Source organism: Sphaeramia orbicularis, chromosome 7, assembly GCF_902148855.1.
Source record: "Sphaeramia orbicularis chromosome 7, fSphaOr1.1, whole genome shotgun sequence".
Classification (NCBI taxonomy): Eukaryota; Metazoa; Chordata; class Actinopteri; order Kurtiformes; family Apogonidae; genus Sphaeramia; species Sphaeramia orbicularis.
In genome coordinates, this window is record NC_043963.1 from 21,606,439 (window position 1) to 21,624,687 (window position 18,249).

The 18,249-nt window shown below is 37.7% G+C and overlaps 1 protein-coding gene across 2 annotated transcripts; it reads right to left on the reverse strand.

Annotated features, from left to right (window-relative positions):
* Window positions 1-763: 763 nt before the first annotated feature.
* kcng1 (potassium voltage-gated channel, subfamily G, member 1) lies at window positions 764-15,155 on the reverse strand. 2 transcript variants are annotated; one of them, XM_030139035.1, is made up of 3 exons: window positions 15,127-15,155; window positions 6,747-7,583; window positions 764-2,132 (listed from the first exon to the last, which is right to left on the reverse strand). In XM_030139035.1, the coding sequence occupies exons 2-3, from the start codon at window positions 7,527-7,529 to the stop codon at window positions 1,353-1,355; spliced, it is 1,563 nt and encodes a 520-aa protein (XP_029994895.1). In that variant the 5' UTR covers window positions 7,530-7,583; window positions 15,127-15,155; the 3' UTR covers window positions 764-1,352. The 2 variants fall into 2 exon arrangements, with proteins under 2 accessions (XP_029994895.1, XP_029994893.1); XM_030139033.1 differs by lacking the exon at window positions 15,127-15,155 and adding an exon at window positions 13,977-14,143.
* Between the last annotated feature and the right edge of the window lie 3,094 nt (window positions 15,156-18,249).

An 18,249-nucleotide genomic window follows, 5' to 3' on the forward strand; every position in this document is an offset into this window, starting at 1 on the left:
CCTCAAGCTCTGATTGGTGGAATGGTTTAATAAATAATAAACGTCAGATTTGGCTGAATGGCGCATGACGGAAGCCCCTCCTCACCTGACAGCACAGGTTCAGACCTGCACCTCTACTGTACATACCGAGGATTTAGTCAATACCAGTACATGCACCTCTGACTTTTGGAGGTTTATGATTCTAGAACTAAAATGAACTGAAATAAACCTTTAATTAAGTTGACCACATGTCTTACCGCTAAAATCTAATTAGAATCAATCAAAGTAAAAACAAACAAAAAAAGAAAATATACATATAACACCGAGGAAACCTCTCTCATCCATGGCGAACTGAAAGATAAAGCTTAAAAAAAATAAATAAATAAAATAAGTAAAAGACATTGTATCATTTGGAGGTTAAATCAAAGTTGCTTGTCCTTTGAGAGTTACACAATACTGCCATCTAGTGTTTAAACAAGAAGCGACAAGGAAACAAGCAAAGAAGACAAAATTCAATTGAAATCACTTTCAGAAAAGAAATAAATTATTATTATTAACAGCCATGGACAGCAATTACAGTAATTTCACACACATTAATGCGTCAGTTTGTTCAGAAATTACCAAAAAATTGCATATGAAACTTCAAGAAGAAGAATTAGAGGGGCAGTTAAAATGTTAAAATTAGCCAGTGTCAGAGTGGGGGATATAAAGAAATCCAACATATTTTTTTATTAGAGTAAAATGAAAATCCTTAATGCTTCAATGGACAAAGGATTAAATTTTTTGCTTTAAAAAATTCACTTAACCCTAGGGGCAAAAGCAAAGAGCATCTTCCATTAAATACAATGACTCCCAGGAGCACTTTACAACAAACCCATTAAAATGTTTGGAAAAAGAAAAAAAAAAAAACATCAAAAAACATCACTATGTACTTGGACTGTAGGGGTGCTATGTTTGTGCTCTTTAAGTTTTATTTTTTTAATATCATATCACATACTTCACTCTTCTGGATGTTGTGTGTTTGTTTTAGCATATGACTGTTAAACTGTATGTCATTGTTGTGCTTGAATACTTCTATGTTTTGTGATTTATATATGATCAACTGTTACCAAGCTGTAATGCACTTTTTTTCCAGGATTTTTTTTTTTCCTCTCCTCATTCTCTTCTCTCTTTCATAGGGTCTATCCAGTCAATGCTACACATCTCTGGGAAGAATAAAAAAAACTTTTTTTTGCTTCTGCCACTATGACATTTTCCATATGTTTTCCTGTCTGATGTGTTGGGCTATCACACCTCCACTATCTCCAATAGACTCACTCTATTCTTGTATATGCCATCTTTCATTTCCGTGATTGGAAATGACTGTGAACGCTTCAGTCATCCAAGTCTCTGGTGTCAGACGACCCTATAGGGAAGAGCATATCACTCTCCAGTGAGAGGTTGCTGCCCAGACCGGCCATTCGGCTCCGTAGCAGAAAATGTGTCCTCCTCTGCAGTAACCTCTGCTGCTCCTGCTTCAGCTCCACATATGAGCGTGAGAAGGTGTGGAAGATGGATGTGACAGGGAAGGCCATGAGTAGGATCCCACTCAGGATGCTGCTTAGAGCCACCACCTGACCAGGGATGCTCCTCGGCACCATATCCCCGTATCCCACTGTTGTCATGGTGATCACAGCCCACCAGTAGGTAGCAGGGATGCTGGTGAACTCCTGTGTTGTAGCCATTTCATTCTCAATCAAATACAGCAAAGGGGAATATAGTGCGATGGCTACACAGAGGAAGAGGAGGAGCAGGCCAAACTCTCTTGTACAGCGGCGTGCGGTCAGTCCCAGAGTCTGCAGGCCCAGAGAATGGCGAGCCAGCCTCATCACGTAGAGAATCCGCAGGGCTCTCAGGACACGCAGCACCAAACCCACTTTGTCCAAGTAGCTGCTGCCTGATCCCAGCCTCTTCTCCCCTTTGGAGGTGCTGTCCACCAGTAGGGTGATGTAGTAGGGCAGGATGGCCACCACGTCGATCAGGTTCAGGGGTTGTCTGAGGAAGGTGAGCTTACTGCGGTCCTGAATGAAGCGCAGGGTGAACTCCAGGGAGAACCAGGCCACGCACACGGTCTCCACGATAAAGATGTTATAGCACATTTGGGAGCACGTGCCCTGTTGAAGAAACATATTTGAGTCAGGCATCGATGGTATTGTGTGAGTGATGGTTGTAATCACTAGAGGGAGCCACTTTAATGTGAAATACAATGTTCTGCTGGGAGTTCTACAGCACATTACACTTAATTAACTTATGTATATATATATATATATATATATATATATATATATATATATATATATATATATATATATATATATATATATATATATATATGTATTATATTATCTAATTACGCATACACCCTAAATATACCATTAGCAACACTTGTGATTGTATTCTCCCCCTTCAGAGAGTTTACAGAGTATTAGTGAAGATTTAATAATTCATTAGTTTGACTTTTAGGCAGTATTAGTATTAGTATGAGTGTCCTGTTTGAAATGTGTTGTATTGACCAAGTATCTGGATTTAAAGGGGGTTAAGATTCCAGGTTCTGTGCTCCTTAATTGGAAAGTAGATTTAATTGGTCTGTTCTTGGATGGTACAATGATGATGATGATACAATTTATTTTATTATTATTTATTTTATTTTATGTGTCCACTTATCTGAAATTGTGAGAGTTTTTCTTTTCCATAACTAATGGATTAAAAAAGAAATGACTCATCACACACTTTATCTATTATCAAAACTGTTGCACTTCATTGAACATCGTATGCATGAAATGGGGAAAATCCTGCGTATTTTTAAAAGGTTATATTAATTTTTCCAAAACTGTGCTAAAACTGAAATTATAGAAACTGTGGCACTCTTGAGATGAATAAAAATACACAAATACTACGACAATTACTACTAATAATAATATAATAATTTTCTTATTCTTATTCTTATTCTTATTCTTATTCTTATTCTTATTCTTATTCTTATTCTTATTCTTACCAATGGGAAATTTCAAGTATTTCTTAGAAGTGTTTACCTTATTTTAGCACTCTACCTTAAGCACTGGAGCTTTTGTAGTTATTATTGCCTTGTATGGTTTCATGTTTCACTCCTTTATGCATCATCTCTATATTTTTTTATTTTATTTTATTTTATTTTATTTTTGAAAACTTTTACTGGCTTGATTACTCAACTTGAAAAAACAACATAAACAGTGTAAAAATGAGGACATTTCAAGTTTTAAATCTATAGAAGGAAGTAGAAGGTTAAAGGTATTAATGTCTATAATTTTAATCTAGAATTAATTTGACTATATGTAACAAAAGGAAGAAGGGAAAACAAATTTCAACATCTTGCTAGTTTCAGTATTCTTATTAAAACACAATAACTCACAGCTGCAGTTTTTCTAGTGTTTTAAACAATAATCCTGATTCAAAGTGTTGCTGAGATACAGTTAAGAGCATTTCACAATGCAGAGACTTTGAAAGTTGTGTTAAAAATATTATTATGAAACTCACTCCCATATGGTTTGAGTAGATCTGTGTACAGCATAAGCACCTGAAACCTGCAGTGAACCCGCTCATTCTCAGAGACAGGAACACTTGTGCACTTGTAAAGGCAACACTTGAAACAGTGAAGCTGTTAGAATAGGAACAGGATACTATTTAATTAACTGAGAGACACTAAAGTGAGAATAGAATTGTGTAATCTTCTGAACAGATGAAGTAATGTCTTTTGTTTCTTTTTCTTCTCCATTTATTTTTTCAGAACATGGATTTTGATTGATGGAGCAGAGGGATTTCTGTGGAAAGGAATATGTAGGATGATGTAATGATGATGACTATCATAATTTATAATAGATCTCTAACTCAAAGCAGAAAGTTAGAAGTTAATTTCCCACTTGCAACACTTGGTTTTCCTTTTTCCTTATCACATATACTAGCACCTTCAAACCTGAAAACAAGTGAAAGCAGAGAATTTACAACCACCATAACATCATTTATGCAAAGTAATTCATTGTGTTTTCATCAAATACCAAATCAAGATTCCATTCAAATCTGCGTGCGTTCCATTTTGATTTGACTAAAGACATCAGGGTGTTAATTATGGTTGTGACTGAAGTCAGACATAATAATGAAAGCATTTCATGAACACAGAACAAGAGCTGTTCTAATACATTTTGCAAATCTGGCAAAACAACTGCTTCTCAGCTCTTTGCTTCCTTTGTCGTTTTTAAGTGACATGACAGACGAGACGTGCTCCAGTGTTTCACCATGACTGCTTTTCAAAATAACAAGTCAATTTACCTCAGTGTAGTTTCTGAACACAGCTGTTTTCACATCTGCTGAAGAGTAAAGACAAAACCCCAACTCCCTCAGTAGGTTTTTGTGTGATGTAACTACAGTATTTACTGCAGTTCCTGGACTCTCAGGGACATCTAGGGTATTATTAGATATTCTCCCTCTGTTTGCCTAAGGGGATATAGTTTATAGACTGGCTCGCAAAGGAAGACTTCAAAACCTTGACACAATTTATAATCATTCTGCAATTCAATTACCATCGGTTTCCAGAGTATTCAGCCTCCTCTCTAAGTCAGTTACTGTGTCCAATATCTGTGTCCAGTTACAACACACAGCCTTCCCTTTACATCAGAGTAAAGACCCATAAATCTAATACACGGACAGGCCTGTTGTCATTCCCCTTTGCTGCTGCTAATTAGGAATTTGTTGCAAAAAATACTAAAACTGGTGGAATTGATCTCAATCACCACTTAGGAAAATGTATGGACATTTAATGATATATGTAAATGTTAGTTTGGTTGAATTAATTGCCTTTCTTTTGATTTTTGGACCCAAACAGCCACTTGCAACCAAAAGAATCTACTGATCTGACATGCTTGATTGACTAATCCTATCAATACATGCAAGTAATTGAGGTCAAATGCAGTCTGTCATTTTTTTGTGATCATCAGATATGACCCATTTGGACCTTCAGAGGCTAGTGAATGTGGAAATGCCGTCATCGTCTGTAACATTGATTCACCAATAAAACCCATGTAGTCTGACAAACGACAGTGAAGGGGGACAGGCTTTTCATTCAGTTATTGATATCTTTGCTGAAAAAAGTCAGTTTTTCTTCAGTTTTCTCTGTTCTGATATAATAATTCTTGAATTTATGATGAACATCTACATGATTAGTGAATTTAATATAAGAAAATGCATGATTTACACTAAAAATTGCAAAATGTAGGTGATAATGTTGTAATAAATTGTGTTAAATCACTTCTGAAAGGTTAAAAAGAGAAAAAATCATTTGGGAGCTGCCACAAAAGTAGCAAAGGGACTTGGTGGGGCTGTCATAAGTAAAAAACAAAAAAAAAACAAACAAAAAAAATGTCCTTAAACCTTTATCGGGCAGGTGACTATTTTTGGTAATTTCCATATACATTACAAGACAGTGACAGTGAGGACAGTGAGTCAACAATCTCAGGTCCAATGTGGTCTACAGGGTCTGTAAGGTCCACCTCTGCATGAACAGTGAGAGTACCTGCTTTGTTAGGTACCATGAAGTAAAGGTACTAATGTAAGGAATGATGTTCAAAGGCAGGGGTCACCAATCCTGGTCCTCGAGGGCCGGTATCCTGCATGTTTTAGATGTTTCCCTCTTCCAGCACACCTGACGGTCATTATCAGGCTTCTGCAGAGCTAGATGATAGGCTTATCACTTGAATCAGGTGTGTTGGAAGAGGGATACATCTAAAACATGCAGGATTCCAGCCCTCGAGGACCAGGATTGGTGACCCCTGTTCAAAGGGATAATGCGGATGTTGACAGGTGTCTGGATCAGCACTTACGTTGGTCTAATGTTCTAAAAGTGATGCTCTTTTCACCTTACATGTATTTTTCTTATGTATTTTTTTTATATATACTTCTTGGATTCTGTTTTTTTGTTTGCCACTTACAGGTAAGGAACCAAATATGGTAATTCCATTTACCTTGATTTTTTTACATAGCAACAACATTTTTTGAAAATTTCACGAAAGTATTAACCCATAAAGACCCAAACAGCCACTGGTGACCAAAACCATCTACTGATCTAACACGTTTAATACCTGTTGATCCACTAATCCTATCAATACATGTAAATAATTGGTGTAAAAGGCAGTTTGTCAACTTTTCATGGTCATCAGATATGACCCATTTGGACATTACCATGGAAACACTGTCATCTTCTACAACATTGATTCACCAGTAAAACCCCATGTTGTTGGATCAATGACAGTGGATGGAAACACTTGGTTTATGTTCAGTTAATGAGAGATTTGACTGAAAAAGTCACTTTTTCTTCAGTTTGCTCTGTTTCTGATGTGATAACCCTCAACTTTGATCTGAGTTTGTATGAACATCTACATGATCAGTAAATTAAATACAAGAAAATAATTGATTTTCACTGAAATTTCACAAAATACAGAGAGTAATAGTATAATAAATGGTGATAAATCATTTTAAAAAGGTCAAATTGCGAGAAAAATTAAAATGGGAACTGACATAATACAAGCGCTGGGTCTTTGTGGGTTAAAGTGATGAGTATGAGTGCCCCATGAGTGTTGCTTGATAAAAATAAAAAGCCCATTGTTGGACCACTCATGAACCACTGCTCTGTCCACTTGGCATCAGCCTTTTGAAGGCAATAAGTTTAAGAGCATAACTGTATGTGCAATTTGTCCACTCACCGCCTCCTCCTCCTCCCTCATAGCCGGCATGGTGCTGATGGACAGGTTGATGGCAGTGATGGTGACAAACAGCACTGACAAACAGGCGAAGATCTTCCCTGGGAGGCCAGAGTGAGGCCTCTCCACCATGTCTCTGAGCTGGGCCATGCACCGATTCAGCCTGGACTCTGCACCACGGTCTCTGTTTCCACTGTCTGAATCCAACAGATCCTCTAAGAATTCCTCCTCCTCCTCTGCTCGCTCCATTGCTTCAAACTCCTCCATGCGTTGCAGCAGACGCCGGCGACAGCACCACTCCAGGTTCTCCTCAGGGACCCCCCAGTAGAGCAGCTCCTCCCTGAAGGAGAGTGCACACATTTCCCTGAGGGAGCGAAGCTTACCTGCCCTCAGGAAGGTCAGGATGGTACGGAAGGCACACGGGCTGCGGTCGAAGAAGAACTCATTATGTGTGACATCATAGTCATCACAGATGCGCATAATGTCATCAAAAGTACTGCAAAGGTGCAGCTGGCCCAGACGAGACAGGGGGAAGTCCTCTAAGGTGGTCCAAGGCAGTTGATAACGCAGGCCACCCACATTTATGATGACATGGACTTTACGCGCACTGGACAGAGGTGTGTCTCCATGGATACCACCGAGGTCAGGGGCAAGCTGCGCCCTGTTGTAAAAGGCCCCTTTTCGAGCCTCCTCTTCATGCAGAGGTGGTGGGTTGAGGGAGGTGTCAGAGGCACAGCTCAAGGCGCTATAGTCGTAGTCGGATCCATCACCTCCCAGCAGGGTCATCTTTACTGGTCCGATCACATCCCGGTGCTCATGTCCCCACGTGCACACTGTCACCTGAAGAAGCAGAAAACAACAATAACACACTCATACACATATACAACTTTAACCCATAGCTACTCATCTATAATGTTTAATATCTATTGATCCACTAATTCAGGGGTGTCAAACTCATTTTAGTTCAGGGACCACATACAGCCCAATTTGATCTCAAGCGGGCCAGAGCAGTAAAATAATAACAGTGAAAAAAGTAAAATTATATTATGATCAGGTTTACATCTTCAAATTTATCTTAAAAATCTGAATAAGATGAACAACTTGAATTGTCTTAAGAAAAACAAGTGCAATTTTAACAATATTATGCTTAGGTTTATCAGTTTATCATTTACAAATGTGCATTAAAATTGCACAAAACATTTAGTAACAGGCAGAATATTGGTAAAATTGCATTTACTTTTCTTAAGACATTTCCATTTGTTCATATTTGTTCAGGTTATTTACGTTTTTTTGTAAAAGTATAGTTTGATAATGTAAACACTTTCATGTATTTTTACCTTTTTACACCAAAAAAACAAAGAGAGAATTTGGGGTTGTCATTATTTATAGGTTATTATGATAATATTTTACTGGTCTCACCCACTTGAAATCTAATTGGACTGTATGTGTCTGTATGTGGAACCTGAATTAAAGGATTTTGACACCATTGGTTAATATCTTCAGTGTAATTTTTGCATTTCACAAATTCATCCCGCAGGCCGCATTGGACCCTTTGGTGGGCCGGATTTGGCCCCCGGGCCGCATGTTTGACACCTGTGCACTAATTCTATCAATACATGTAAATAAATGGTGTAAAATGTAGTTTTTCATCTTTTCATGGTCATCAGATATGACCCATTTGGACATTCAGAGGCTCCGTAGTGAACATGGAAACACCGTCATCTTCTACAACACTGATTCACCAGTAAAACACATAGAGTTGGATCCATGACAGAATTCGTAGATGCTTGTTTGTATGTTCAGTCACTGATATCCCTACTGAAAGAGTCACTTTTTCTCAAGTTTTCTCTATTGTAAAATCATAACTTTTGAATTTACTCAGAGTTTTTATGAGCATCTACATGATCAGTGAATTAAATATAGACCAACACCTGATTTTCACTGAAAAGAATGCAAAACACAGAGGATAATATTATAGTAAATGGTGATAAAGCACTTCAGAAAAGTTAAATATAGAAAAAAAAAATTTTTTGGGAACTACCATAAAAGTAGCACTCGGTCTTTATGGGTTAAGATAATTCTAAGGCTTCAGTACTTCTGTGTTATGAGTGTTTATATCCAACTCCAAAACCTACATTGTACTTTTTTACTTCAATAAACTGTCTGACAGGTTTAGTTAGATTTCATATCTAAGTCCCAGATCTCCAGTAGTGCTGATTTTGAGGGTTTTAACCTGAAGAATGGAGTGTTCTTTTATGGGATCCAGAAAAATCTCCCAATCCTTAAGCTACTCTTTAAAAAGCCTCCCAGATCCACTGGAAAACACATGGATTTTATAGAGATAGGTATGATTTTCACAGGATAGCAAATCTATGAACATATAATGACTTATAATGACCCTGTAAATATAAAATGACATATGGTTGTAGATAAAATAACCCAATAACATATAGTAATAATTTCACTTTTTGCAGCATGTTGCATTTACTGAATAAAGCATCTTTCAGCACAACTTAACATTCTGCCCTACCTCTTAAATCAGTATTACAGTGCATTATTTTGATTATTGATTATTTGACCAAATGTCCAGTGGTGATTATAAAAAGGGAAAAAAAACATATGCTGATAGAGTTTCTTTGTGATAACAATTCACTTAGGGAAAATATGTAATGAGAACATAAAACCCATCATTAAAAATTTTCTCATGTTGTTAAACTATAACAGGAAGATTCCAACAGCCTGTCTTTTGTGTGTTTCCAAAATATATAATAAATTCCAAATAATTAAGATAAATGATAAACTGGATGATACAATCAGACTGCAGTTAATAAAACTCTTCAGGTATCGTTTTCTTGTCTCTGGGTAATTAATGAACCATGAGTTGTTTGACTTACTTCTCTTCAAAATGGCAAAACTACCACTAACTTTCCAGAACAAACCATCAAGTAGTAAATCTGTTTTATAAAGACAGAGGTGTAAAACATTAGTAAATGAGAATTTAACAATATGTAAATTTTCCTTGTGTGTCCCTTGTAAACCAGTCTACACTGGTCTTTAAGTTTATCTTGCAGCATAAGAAATACATTTATTGGCTTTAATGTTTCATCAAAAAAGAGTCTGTGATTGAGGTTAGAATCATGACTTTACATTTCAGCTGAAGAAATTAAACATGATAAAACACAGATCCAAATAGCATATATCAAAATTGAAACATCACTGTGGTCACGAGAGGCTTCCATGGGATATTAGGGTGAAATTTAGACATATGGTGTATTTGTCTACCAGAAAATGAAATCAATGAAACCTACTTTGCAAAGACTGCATCATTTATTCAGCATATTACTCCCAAGAGTCAAATGAAATGAAGATGTTGTTATAGACTTGTGGTTCGCAAAAGCATCTCTTAGCCCTGTGTCATTTTTGCATGATTACATGATCACTGATCTAGATACATCATGTACCAAGGGACAAACTTTACATTACACTCCCTGAACATCTGTTACCAAGAGCAGTCTGGGTAAATAATAAAATAAATGCAGCTGTTCTGTGCAGTTACAGATACAGGTATATTTAATGAGTGAAGCCTTTGGAATACCTCTGAAGTGTCTGATTGTATAACTCTTGCACACTTTATTCCCGTTTGGTTAAGGTGTATGTGAACTGACTTGCAATCACACTGTTAGTAAGGTTTTACTGAGTGTAAACGCACCAACATCAATGTTTGCTCCAGGCTCTAAGATCACAAGGATGAAGTTAAAAAAGACAGGAAAAAAAACAAAATCCTATAACAATAGAGAAAAGCCAACAGAAGATGTTTATTGTGCATCAGCAGTGCACTGAGGACCTTGTGGCCTCTGTCCAAACTAATTAAATTAATTACAGTAATTTAGGGGGAGGCAGGTTAGCCAGTCAGAAATTAAGACGTCAGTGCCTGCATGTGCATTACTACCAATTTTGGTTCAGGAAGAAGGCCTTAGCTTCTAAATCTGGGATGCAAATGTGTCACAGAATAGTTATTAGGCACCTGCACTGTCAGCTTCTCTGAGCCACTGATTACAGTCAGCACCATCTTCTACCCATGAAATTAGAGCAAACCCACCCTAAATTCTCCTCTCTGACACTCTTTTCTAGCATCATGGTGGAGTTCACATGTGAAACAGCCTTGGGTTCGGGGGGCTTTGCTGTGATCATCTTTTACTACAGTGTTAAATATTCAGTGGGTCCTTAGGGTTGCTTCTGAGGAAACTTTTTGCTTTATTTTGGGAACAAGTTTCATTTATCCAAACACTGATAGCCAGTGAACAAAGCCAAAACACAAGAATGAATGTCATATTTCAAAGGTTGTTACATCGCTCCTTTTTGCTGCTACAAATCTGCCATTTCTCACACACTCCCTCAATGCGGCAGATGTTACTGATACACCTACAATGCATCACTTGTGTGGACATACACAGGCCTATGCTGCTTTTCTACTACATTAAATCACACTTAACCCCTCGGGATTGTTTGATTTCTCACTTTGCTTTTAACCGATTGTACTTTTTCTTCTCCAAAGTCACAGGAGCGTTTCTGTTTTTTTTTTTTAAACTAGTGTTTTTTCTCTTCTACGCTCTGTTGAGCCTCAGATGCTTCCTCTGGGGATGAAGTCTATCTCGGATGGAGAGATGAAACACTGCAAAGACGGCGAAGCCTGCTCTCCCCACCAGATCGGCTGAGGTCTGGCCTCTCTCTGTGCCAGCGTTATCACAGCTAAGCCACGGGGCATGTTCTCCAGATTGCCTGGTGAGTCACTTGGTTGAGTCTCTGTTGCTTGGCTGAATCGCGCATGCATTTCCCACATTGCCCTCCTCAAGAGGCTTTAGTGCTTCGGAGAGCTTCAGTGCCACTAAAATTGATTGAAATGATTTCAATGACCATAATGATCATTGCAAGGCAAAAGAAGACGTGTAAATCTTGTTATCAGTCAAGAGGGAGTGTCTTTCGTAGAGAGTAGATGGTGCTGATTGAGGCACATTTGCTTCTTAAAATAAACACAGTGACTGATCATCATCCTCCAAGCTTTGTACATAAAGATCGCAGTTAATGATGATGTCTATTGGCTTCTAGTGGTAGAAGTAGTGAGTAAATTTGACCAAAAAAATTTGAATTGGACACATTTGCACAATCTGTCTCAAAATAAAGGATTTCACAGACTTGACTCAGCCTGTGAAATCCAAACACATGGTAATTTTATGAGTGATCAGTGTTTCTGATGAGAATCACAACCTCTGAGACACAATTAAAGTGAAACATATTTAACAGGCTGTATTCCTTCCAGTGACAGCTGTGCACAGTGTCCTCTTATTTTCTTGTTTGACGACCATGTTAATACTTACTGGCTCGGCATCAGTGTGCATTAAACACTCTTGATATACAATAGATGTTTTGGAAAGAGGAGAAATGATAGATGCCACTTGAAAATGGAGTCTATCCTGCACTCTATCCTGGGTATAATAGTCATTCAGACTGCAATGTCCTTTTTTCTTCCAAACAACCAATTCTCTTCTCATTCACTCAACAACTCACCATCCTCTAATGGACTATAAGAGGGTGGTGTTTCCAGAAATGGACCACAAACGCTGCCAAGATCCAGATCTGTCTTTCTCTCACTCGCTCTGTCTCTCTCAGTCTCTCTCTCTTAAATCTGGTTAAATATTGAAGCAGCCAAGCATGCCTGAAGCTATTTTACCCCAGCAGAATTTTCCTCACAGCCATTCCAGTTGGGAATAGTTGTAAACAAAAATGTTTTTTTAATGCATACTGAAAATAATCGTATATACACCTCCATGCAGCTCCAGGGCAGGAACGGAACCCCCTACTCTGTGGTCCACCACAATGTAAAGCCTACAGTTTCAGAGTTAACCACAGGTAAGTAGTACAGATGATATGAGCTTCATTGATTCAGTTTCTGCTGGGATTCAAATTCTGTTATTCAAAATGATGAACATAACTTATATCTTGATTAAAAAAAAATGCCTCCTCCTCTTTCTGTCTTTTTTTTCTTTTAAAGCTGGACTCATTATACTAAAGTAATCAAAAGACAGAAACCTTTAGAAATGCCATTCCAGTATAAAATGTCTCCCATGCAAAGAGCAAATGGGAATAATCACACCTCTGTCATTTTCTGTCCACAGTTTATTTCCCAGCACTTCGCTCTCTGTCTGTCTGTCTGTCTGTCTGTCCTTCCTCTTAAAGCACTCTATCCCCCAGACAGTGTCTGAGCCGACCAAATCCCCACATTTCTGCATCGCTGTTCCACATTATGCCTGGTCCACTTAGCCCAGGAAAACTTTACAACATTTACTCAGCACCAAAACATTTCACCATTACCAGAACTTTATCATATTGAATGCATAATTGTGTTTTTTCCTTTGTTTTTATTCATCCCAAGCTTTTTTCATATCTAAGTGGATGATTGTACACTTTCACACTTTGTAAGTGCTCCGATAACTTGATTATATAAAGATTGCATAACATTAAGTTCTCAATATTGACTGTCTCTTCATTTTTTGATGCCCTTTTCCTGTTAAACATCTAATCGCCCTAGGCTGTATAAACAATTTCTTTATCACAGACATCTGATACAAAACTAAGTCAAGGCGTGTGCAGGCAGGCTTGACCTCATAACAGTGAAGATGAGACTGTCTGTCAGTTCGACAAAGTGTTTTAGCAGATCTCTTCACCAGGACATAAAGCAGGTCCCTGAAGGATAAGGTGAAACAAAGGGCAAGCAAAGGCCGATCAAAGAAATGCAAGCAGAAAGACCTGCACTTTTAGCACTATTAAACTGTGAGAGAATAAGTACTTTAGCTGATGAGATGGAATAAATGGACCGGGGAAACAACCACAAAGGGCTTTTTCTGCCGCTGACAAATGAGAACAGCGCTACACAAAGAAATCAGATACATTTGTTCGATGGTAACGTCTGCAGGGTGTAGAAAATCACAGCATTTCTGTCACAGGATGTAAGATATAAACTCCCCCTTAACTGTACACACTATAATAGGAAGAATTTAGTGTCAGTTCTTTTGTTGTAGCACAATGTGGACTAATAGGCACTTGGAAATGCCCATCCTAATATTATTGTAGAGCAAAATCTAAGATCTTTGTAAAAACCAAACTGACATTGTTCAAAGCAAGTGGAAAAAACATGGTGTTTTCAGGAACAGAGAAAAGGACTTTTATCCTACTTACACTTTCAAAGCACATCCATCACTCGATTTGTTGACTCTGAACACTGACTGAAGATCACTCTGCGTACCCACCAGTGCTCAGGGAAATAGTGTTGCTGCTGGGACTGTGACTTTTCGATCTCCTCTAATGACACTTCAGGATTTCTATCTCAGATACCTTACACATAAAGACACCTGGGAATAGCAGATTATAATTACTTTGGTGGCCCCTTTTTTTCTGGAGAGTCAGTATTAGCTGTTAGAACAGGAAAAAGTCATTAGTTCATCTCATTATAGTACCAATTACCTGGAGGAGGGAGAGAGGATGATCTATTGCGTATCATATATCACTGATCCAGCGTCATACAAAGGCATTTGCATTGTGGACTGATAATCACATTCCGAGCCACTAACATAATCTTCAAACTGAGGCCACGCGCTGTGTTGAAAATGATCCCTTGGATGGATTTGCTGTAACGCAACATCAGCCATGACTCACTATTTGAAGACTTGAAGTGGCTCTCACCATGAAAAGTTTCCCTATAATTTTACATTTTGAAGTTTGATTTTAGAGCGTAGTCGCAAATTACACTGTGAACACATTTATAAATGTAAACCCCTGCCTTCAGAACCTGATGTGGAAAATGTCTCTCTACAAGACTGACCCTCTGATGAGATATCAGGAAATGTTGACAGATCATAACACACTGTAATGTAACTGCCGCCTTGTTACCATGGAGTATGTGCAGTGTGTCCAGCATGCAAATCACTGTCATCTGTTAAAGACATATTGTAAACGGCTTAATAGACTGAAAATAAAACATAAAATCATTTTAAACCTGATATTTAATTAGCTCAGTCTTGAAATCTGCTGCATTCTGAAGCAGTGCATTGCATAATTAAATAGTTCAAGATATTTCTGCAAAGTAGAGAACAGCATCAAAATCATACAAGTTGATAGAACCTATTCCCATACATCAGCCATTGAAAATAATTTGTAAAAATGGCTTTTTTTTTAAACCTTTTTTTTAATCAGCATTTGCAACTACTATCTGTCAAAACAAATTCTGAGCTGCATGAAGCAAACTCTTCAAGTGTGACTTATTACAGACAAAGCTCAAGTCAAGAGATATGAAGTACATGATGTCAAAAATAAACATAAAAATACTCACTGTGCTTCTGAATCATCCCTCAACTGCTGTGACTTTGCTGAGAATAAAGCACATGAAAGAATAAATGTGTTTCAGGTTCCTCTGCTCCTCTTTTAACTCTGCTCCATGTATGCACAGGCACTGGTTTTGTGGAGTACGACGAGCTTATTTGATTATCATGAGCAACAGGCTGCCACCCCACCCCTCCCCTCCCCTCCATCCCCTCCCCTGTTCCCTCCTTCCTTTCTATTTGCCCTCATCTCTCCCTCTCGCTCGTTCTCTCAACTCCTTCCTCCCCCCTTTCCTCCAGCGCTGACATCAGAAGTAGGATGTGTCAATATACCAAAAGCTTTTGAGAGAAATCCATGGCAACCACCATCTAGCGGGCATTGCTTCCCTTCCACGTTTAAATGAGAATAATCAGCATCTTTTGATCGCAGATTCATACAAAGGTTTATATATGTCCGGTGAGTTACCCGGCTGAGGGGGAGGGCCTCTGTGGGCTGGCTTATGCTGGAGATCTTCAATTCTAGACAAGTGGTTAGAAATGATGAGGAGGAGGAGGAAGGCATGACTTATATGCACAATACTGACAACTAGAAGATTAAATGCTGCAGCTATATTTTTCATATGCTCTAATAACAGTCAGTTCCTAGTTGATAACACTTTTTTTTATCGCACCGAAGTATAAAGCTGAGCTCCATTATTAAACACTGTCAGAATTAGTCCATTTGTGCAAAGAGTATGAACTGCATGCTGTGCACAAAATTCTATTCACACCAACCAATCTCAGCAGCTCAAAATCTTCTCTGCATGCAATACACGTCTACAGAGCATTACCTCAAAAGTGTGCTGCTCCGTGTTAGAGTCTATTATACTTGTATTGATCTACCTGTCTTGACGAAAATAGGGACTGCAGAAGTAAATACATGTGACAAGTGTGTATTTTCACTTCAGTCCTATTATGTAACTCATAATAGGAAAAATTAAACAACAGCAAAATAAAAGGATTTATGTTTCTAGTGCCATTGCTGGAGTGTTTGGGTAATATTATTATTATTTTCTGTGTGGGGAAAAAGTGCTGGGCATGTATTTTTATATGGAGGTGTATTAGAAAGAAGTGATGAGTGTCAGGCTTTCTTTTTGTTGTATGACTTAAGGCAAGTAACGATAGTGAGAGGTAATTTCTTTGTAATATGACAGCCAAAGCAGTACAGTTCTGTTGATTCAGCTGAGAGTAAATTACTATAGAAATAGTGCAAAGACAGTTTCACATTGTGTACGATGCTTAAAAGTTTGTCGTGTACTTCCTATTGCCAGGATTGTCAGGATCCATGTAAATTAAGTTTTGGCTGAGTTTACACTGTACAGAACCCCTATTACAAAGCAGAGTCCTTTACTTTATATGATTATGTCTTGTCTTATAATATTAACCCATAAGAACCCAGTGCTACTTTTGTGGCAGTTCCCAAATTATTTTTTCTCTATATACTTTAACCTTTCTTCAAGGATTTATTATGCTCTGTATTTTGCATTGTGTACTATTATAAGTGTAGGTATAATGTATTATAAATTCAGCATTCATAATGTTTTATACATCCATACCAAAGTGACAGCAGTGTTTGTAGGAAGAATCTCAAGTCCTGGGTTACAGAACACATTATCAGTTGTATGATATTATAACACAAGTATGATGACGTATGAGCAGTATCTGCTGGCTCTAAGTAAAGTGTAAGTCAAAAATTATACATCAAAGTGTTCTGAATAACTCTTTATTTTGCAAAAACAAAACATTAAAAGAACAGAGACAGTAAATAGAAGTGTTACATGTTGCTTTATACATAAATAAAAAATAATGTGGCAGCTCTAAATCTTTGTTAATTCAAACATACTTTTTTTTTTTTTTAATAAATATGAAATCCCCACAGTAGATGGGTATAGAGACCAGTGACAAAACCTAACAAAAGTTCCCCACCTAAAAAAAATAAATTCCTTCACACTGCTTTGGTATGGATGTGTAAAACATTATGAAAGCTGAATTTATAATACATTATACCTACACTTATAATACTTTATTAACCTTGGTATAAGTTGTTGTACATGATCATAAACTGTTGTAATGACTTTTATAATGCATTATAAATGCATTATAATGTCTTAAGAATATGTGCGCTTAATGCATTATAAACTAGACCTTTAAGTAAAGTGTTACTGAAATGTTTTTATTTTATAGTTGTCATACAGCCCACTAAACACTGGACATCGGATAGATGTGCAGATTATGTCTATATTGGGTCGGTCAGTCCATGACCAATTCTGGACATCTATTTGACGTCCAAAGTAGGTCCACTATTTGGACGTCCAAACATGACCCAACTTGGACGTCATACTGATGTTCAACTTTTGACCTCTGAACTGGGTACATGTTTGGATGCCAATTTTACGTCTACGAGGGCTGTTCAATAAGTTCATGGCCTCACCCAGAAATACTGGTTGTTATAATACAGGATGTTACATTCTTTCGTGATGGAATAGTGATGCTTGAACATCGATGGACCAAGTGCATTGCTGTAAATGGAGATTATGTTGAAAAATAAAATATAAATTATCAGTCTGTGTTGTTCTGTTCTGGGTGAGGCCATGAACTTATTGAACGGCCCTCGTATTACCCCTTTTCCACTAAACTGGTTCCAGGGCTGGTCTGGAGCTGGTGCCTGACTCAGCGCCAGTTCTTTGTGTTTCCACCGCCCCATTGGCGAAATTAAAAAAAGATACTCAGAAATCTTACTTTCGTATTTACTTGATGAACAAAAAGACAAACATCAAGCAATTTAATTTTTTTATTCCAATATTCATTTTAATGTTTTGAAATTAAAAAATATAGTCTAATTAAGTGTTATGGACCACATTTATTAGTCATGTGAATTTCCTGCATCTGTCACAGACGTCAAATTGGCATCCAAAAATGTACCCAGTTCAAAGGTCAAATGTTGAACGTCAATATGATGTCCAAGCTGGGTCATGTTTGGATGTCCAAATAGTGGACCTAGTTTAGATGTCGAATAGATGTCCAGAGTTGGTCATGGACTGACCGACCCAACATAGACATGATCTGCATGTCTATCTGACATCCAATGTTTAGTG

What these genes read in the sequence shown, in the direction of transcription:
- kcng1 (XM_030139033.1), bottom strand. An exon ending in TGAGGGAGGAGGAGGAGGCG is followed by an intron (nt 2,133 to 6,746) that starts GTGAGTGGACAA and finishes TTTCTTCAACAG; the next exon opens with GGCACGTGCTCCCAAATGTG.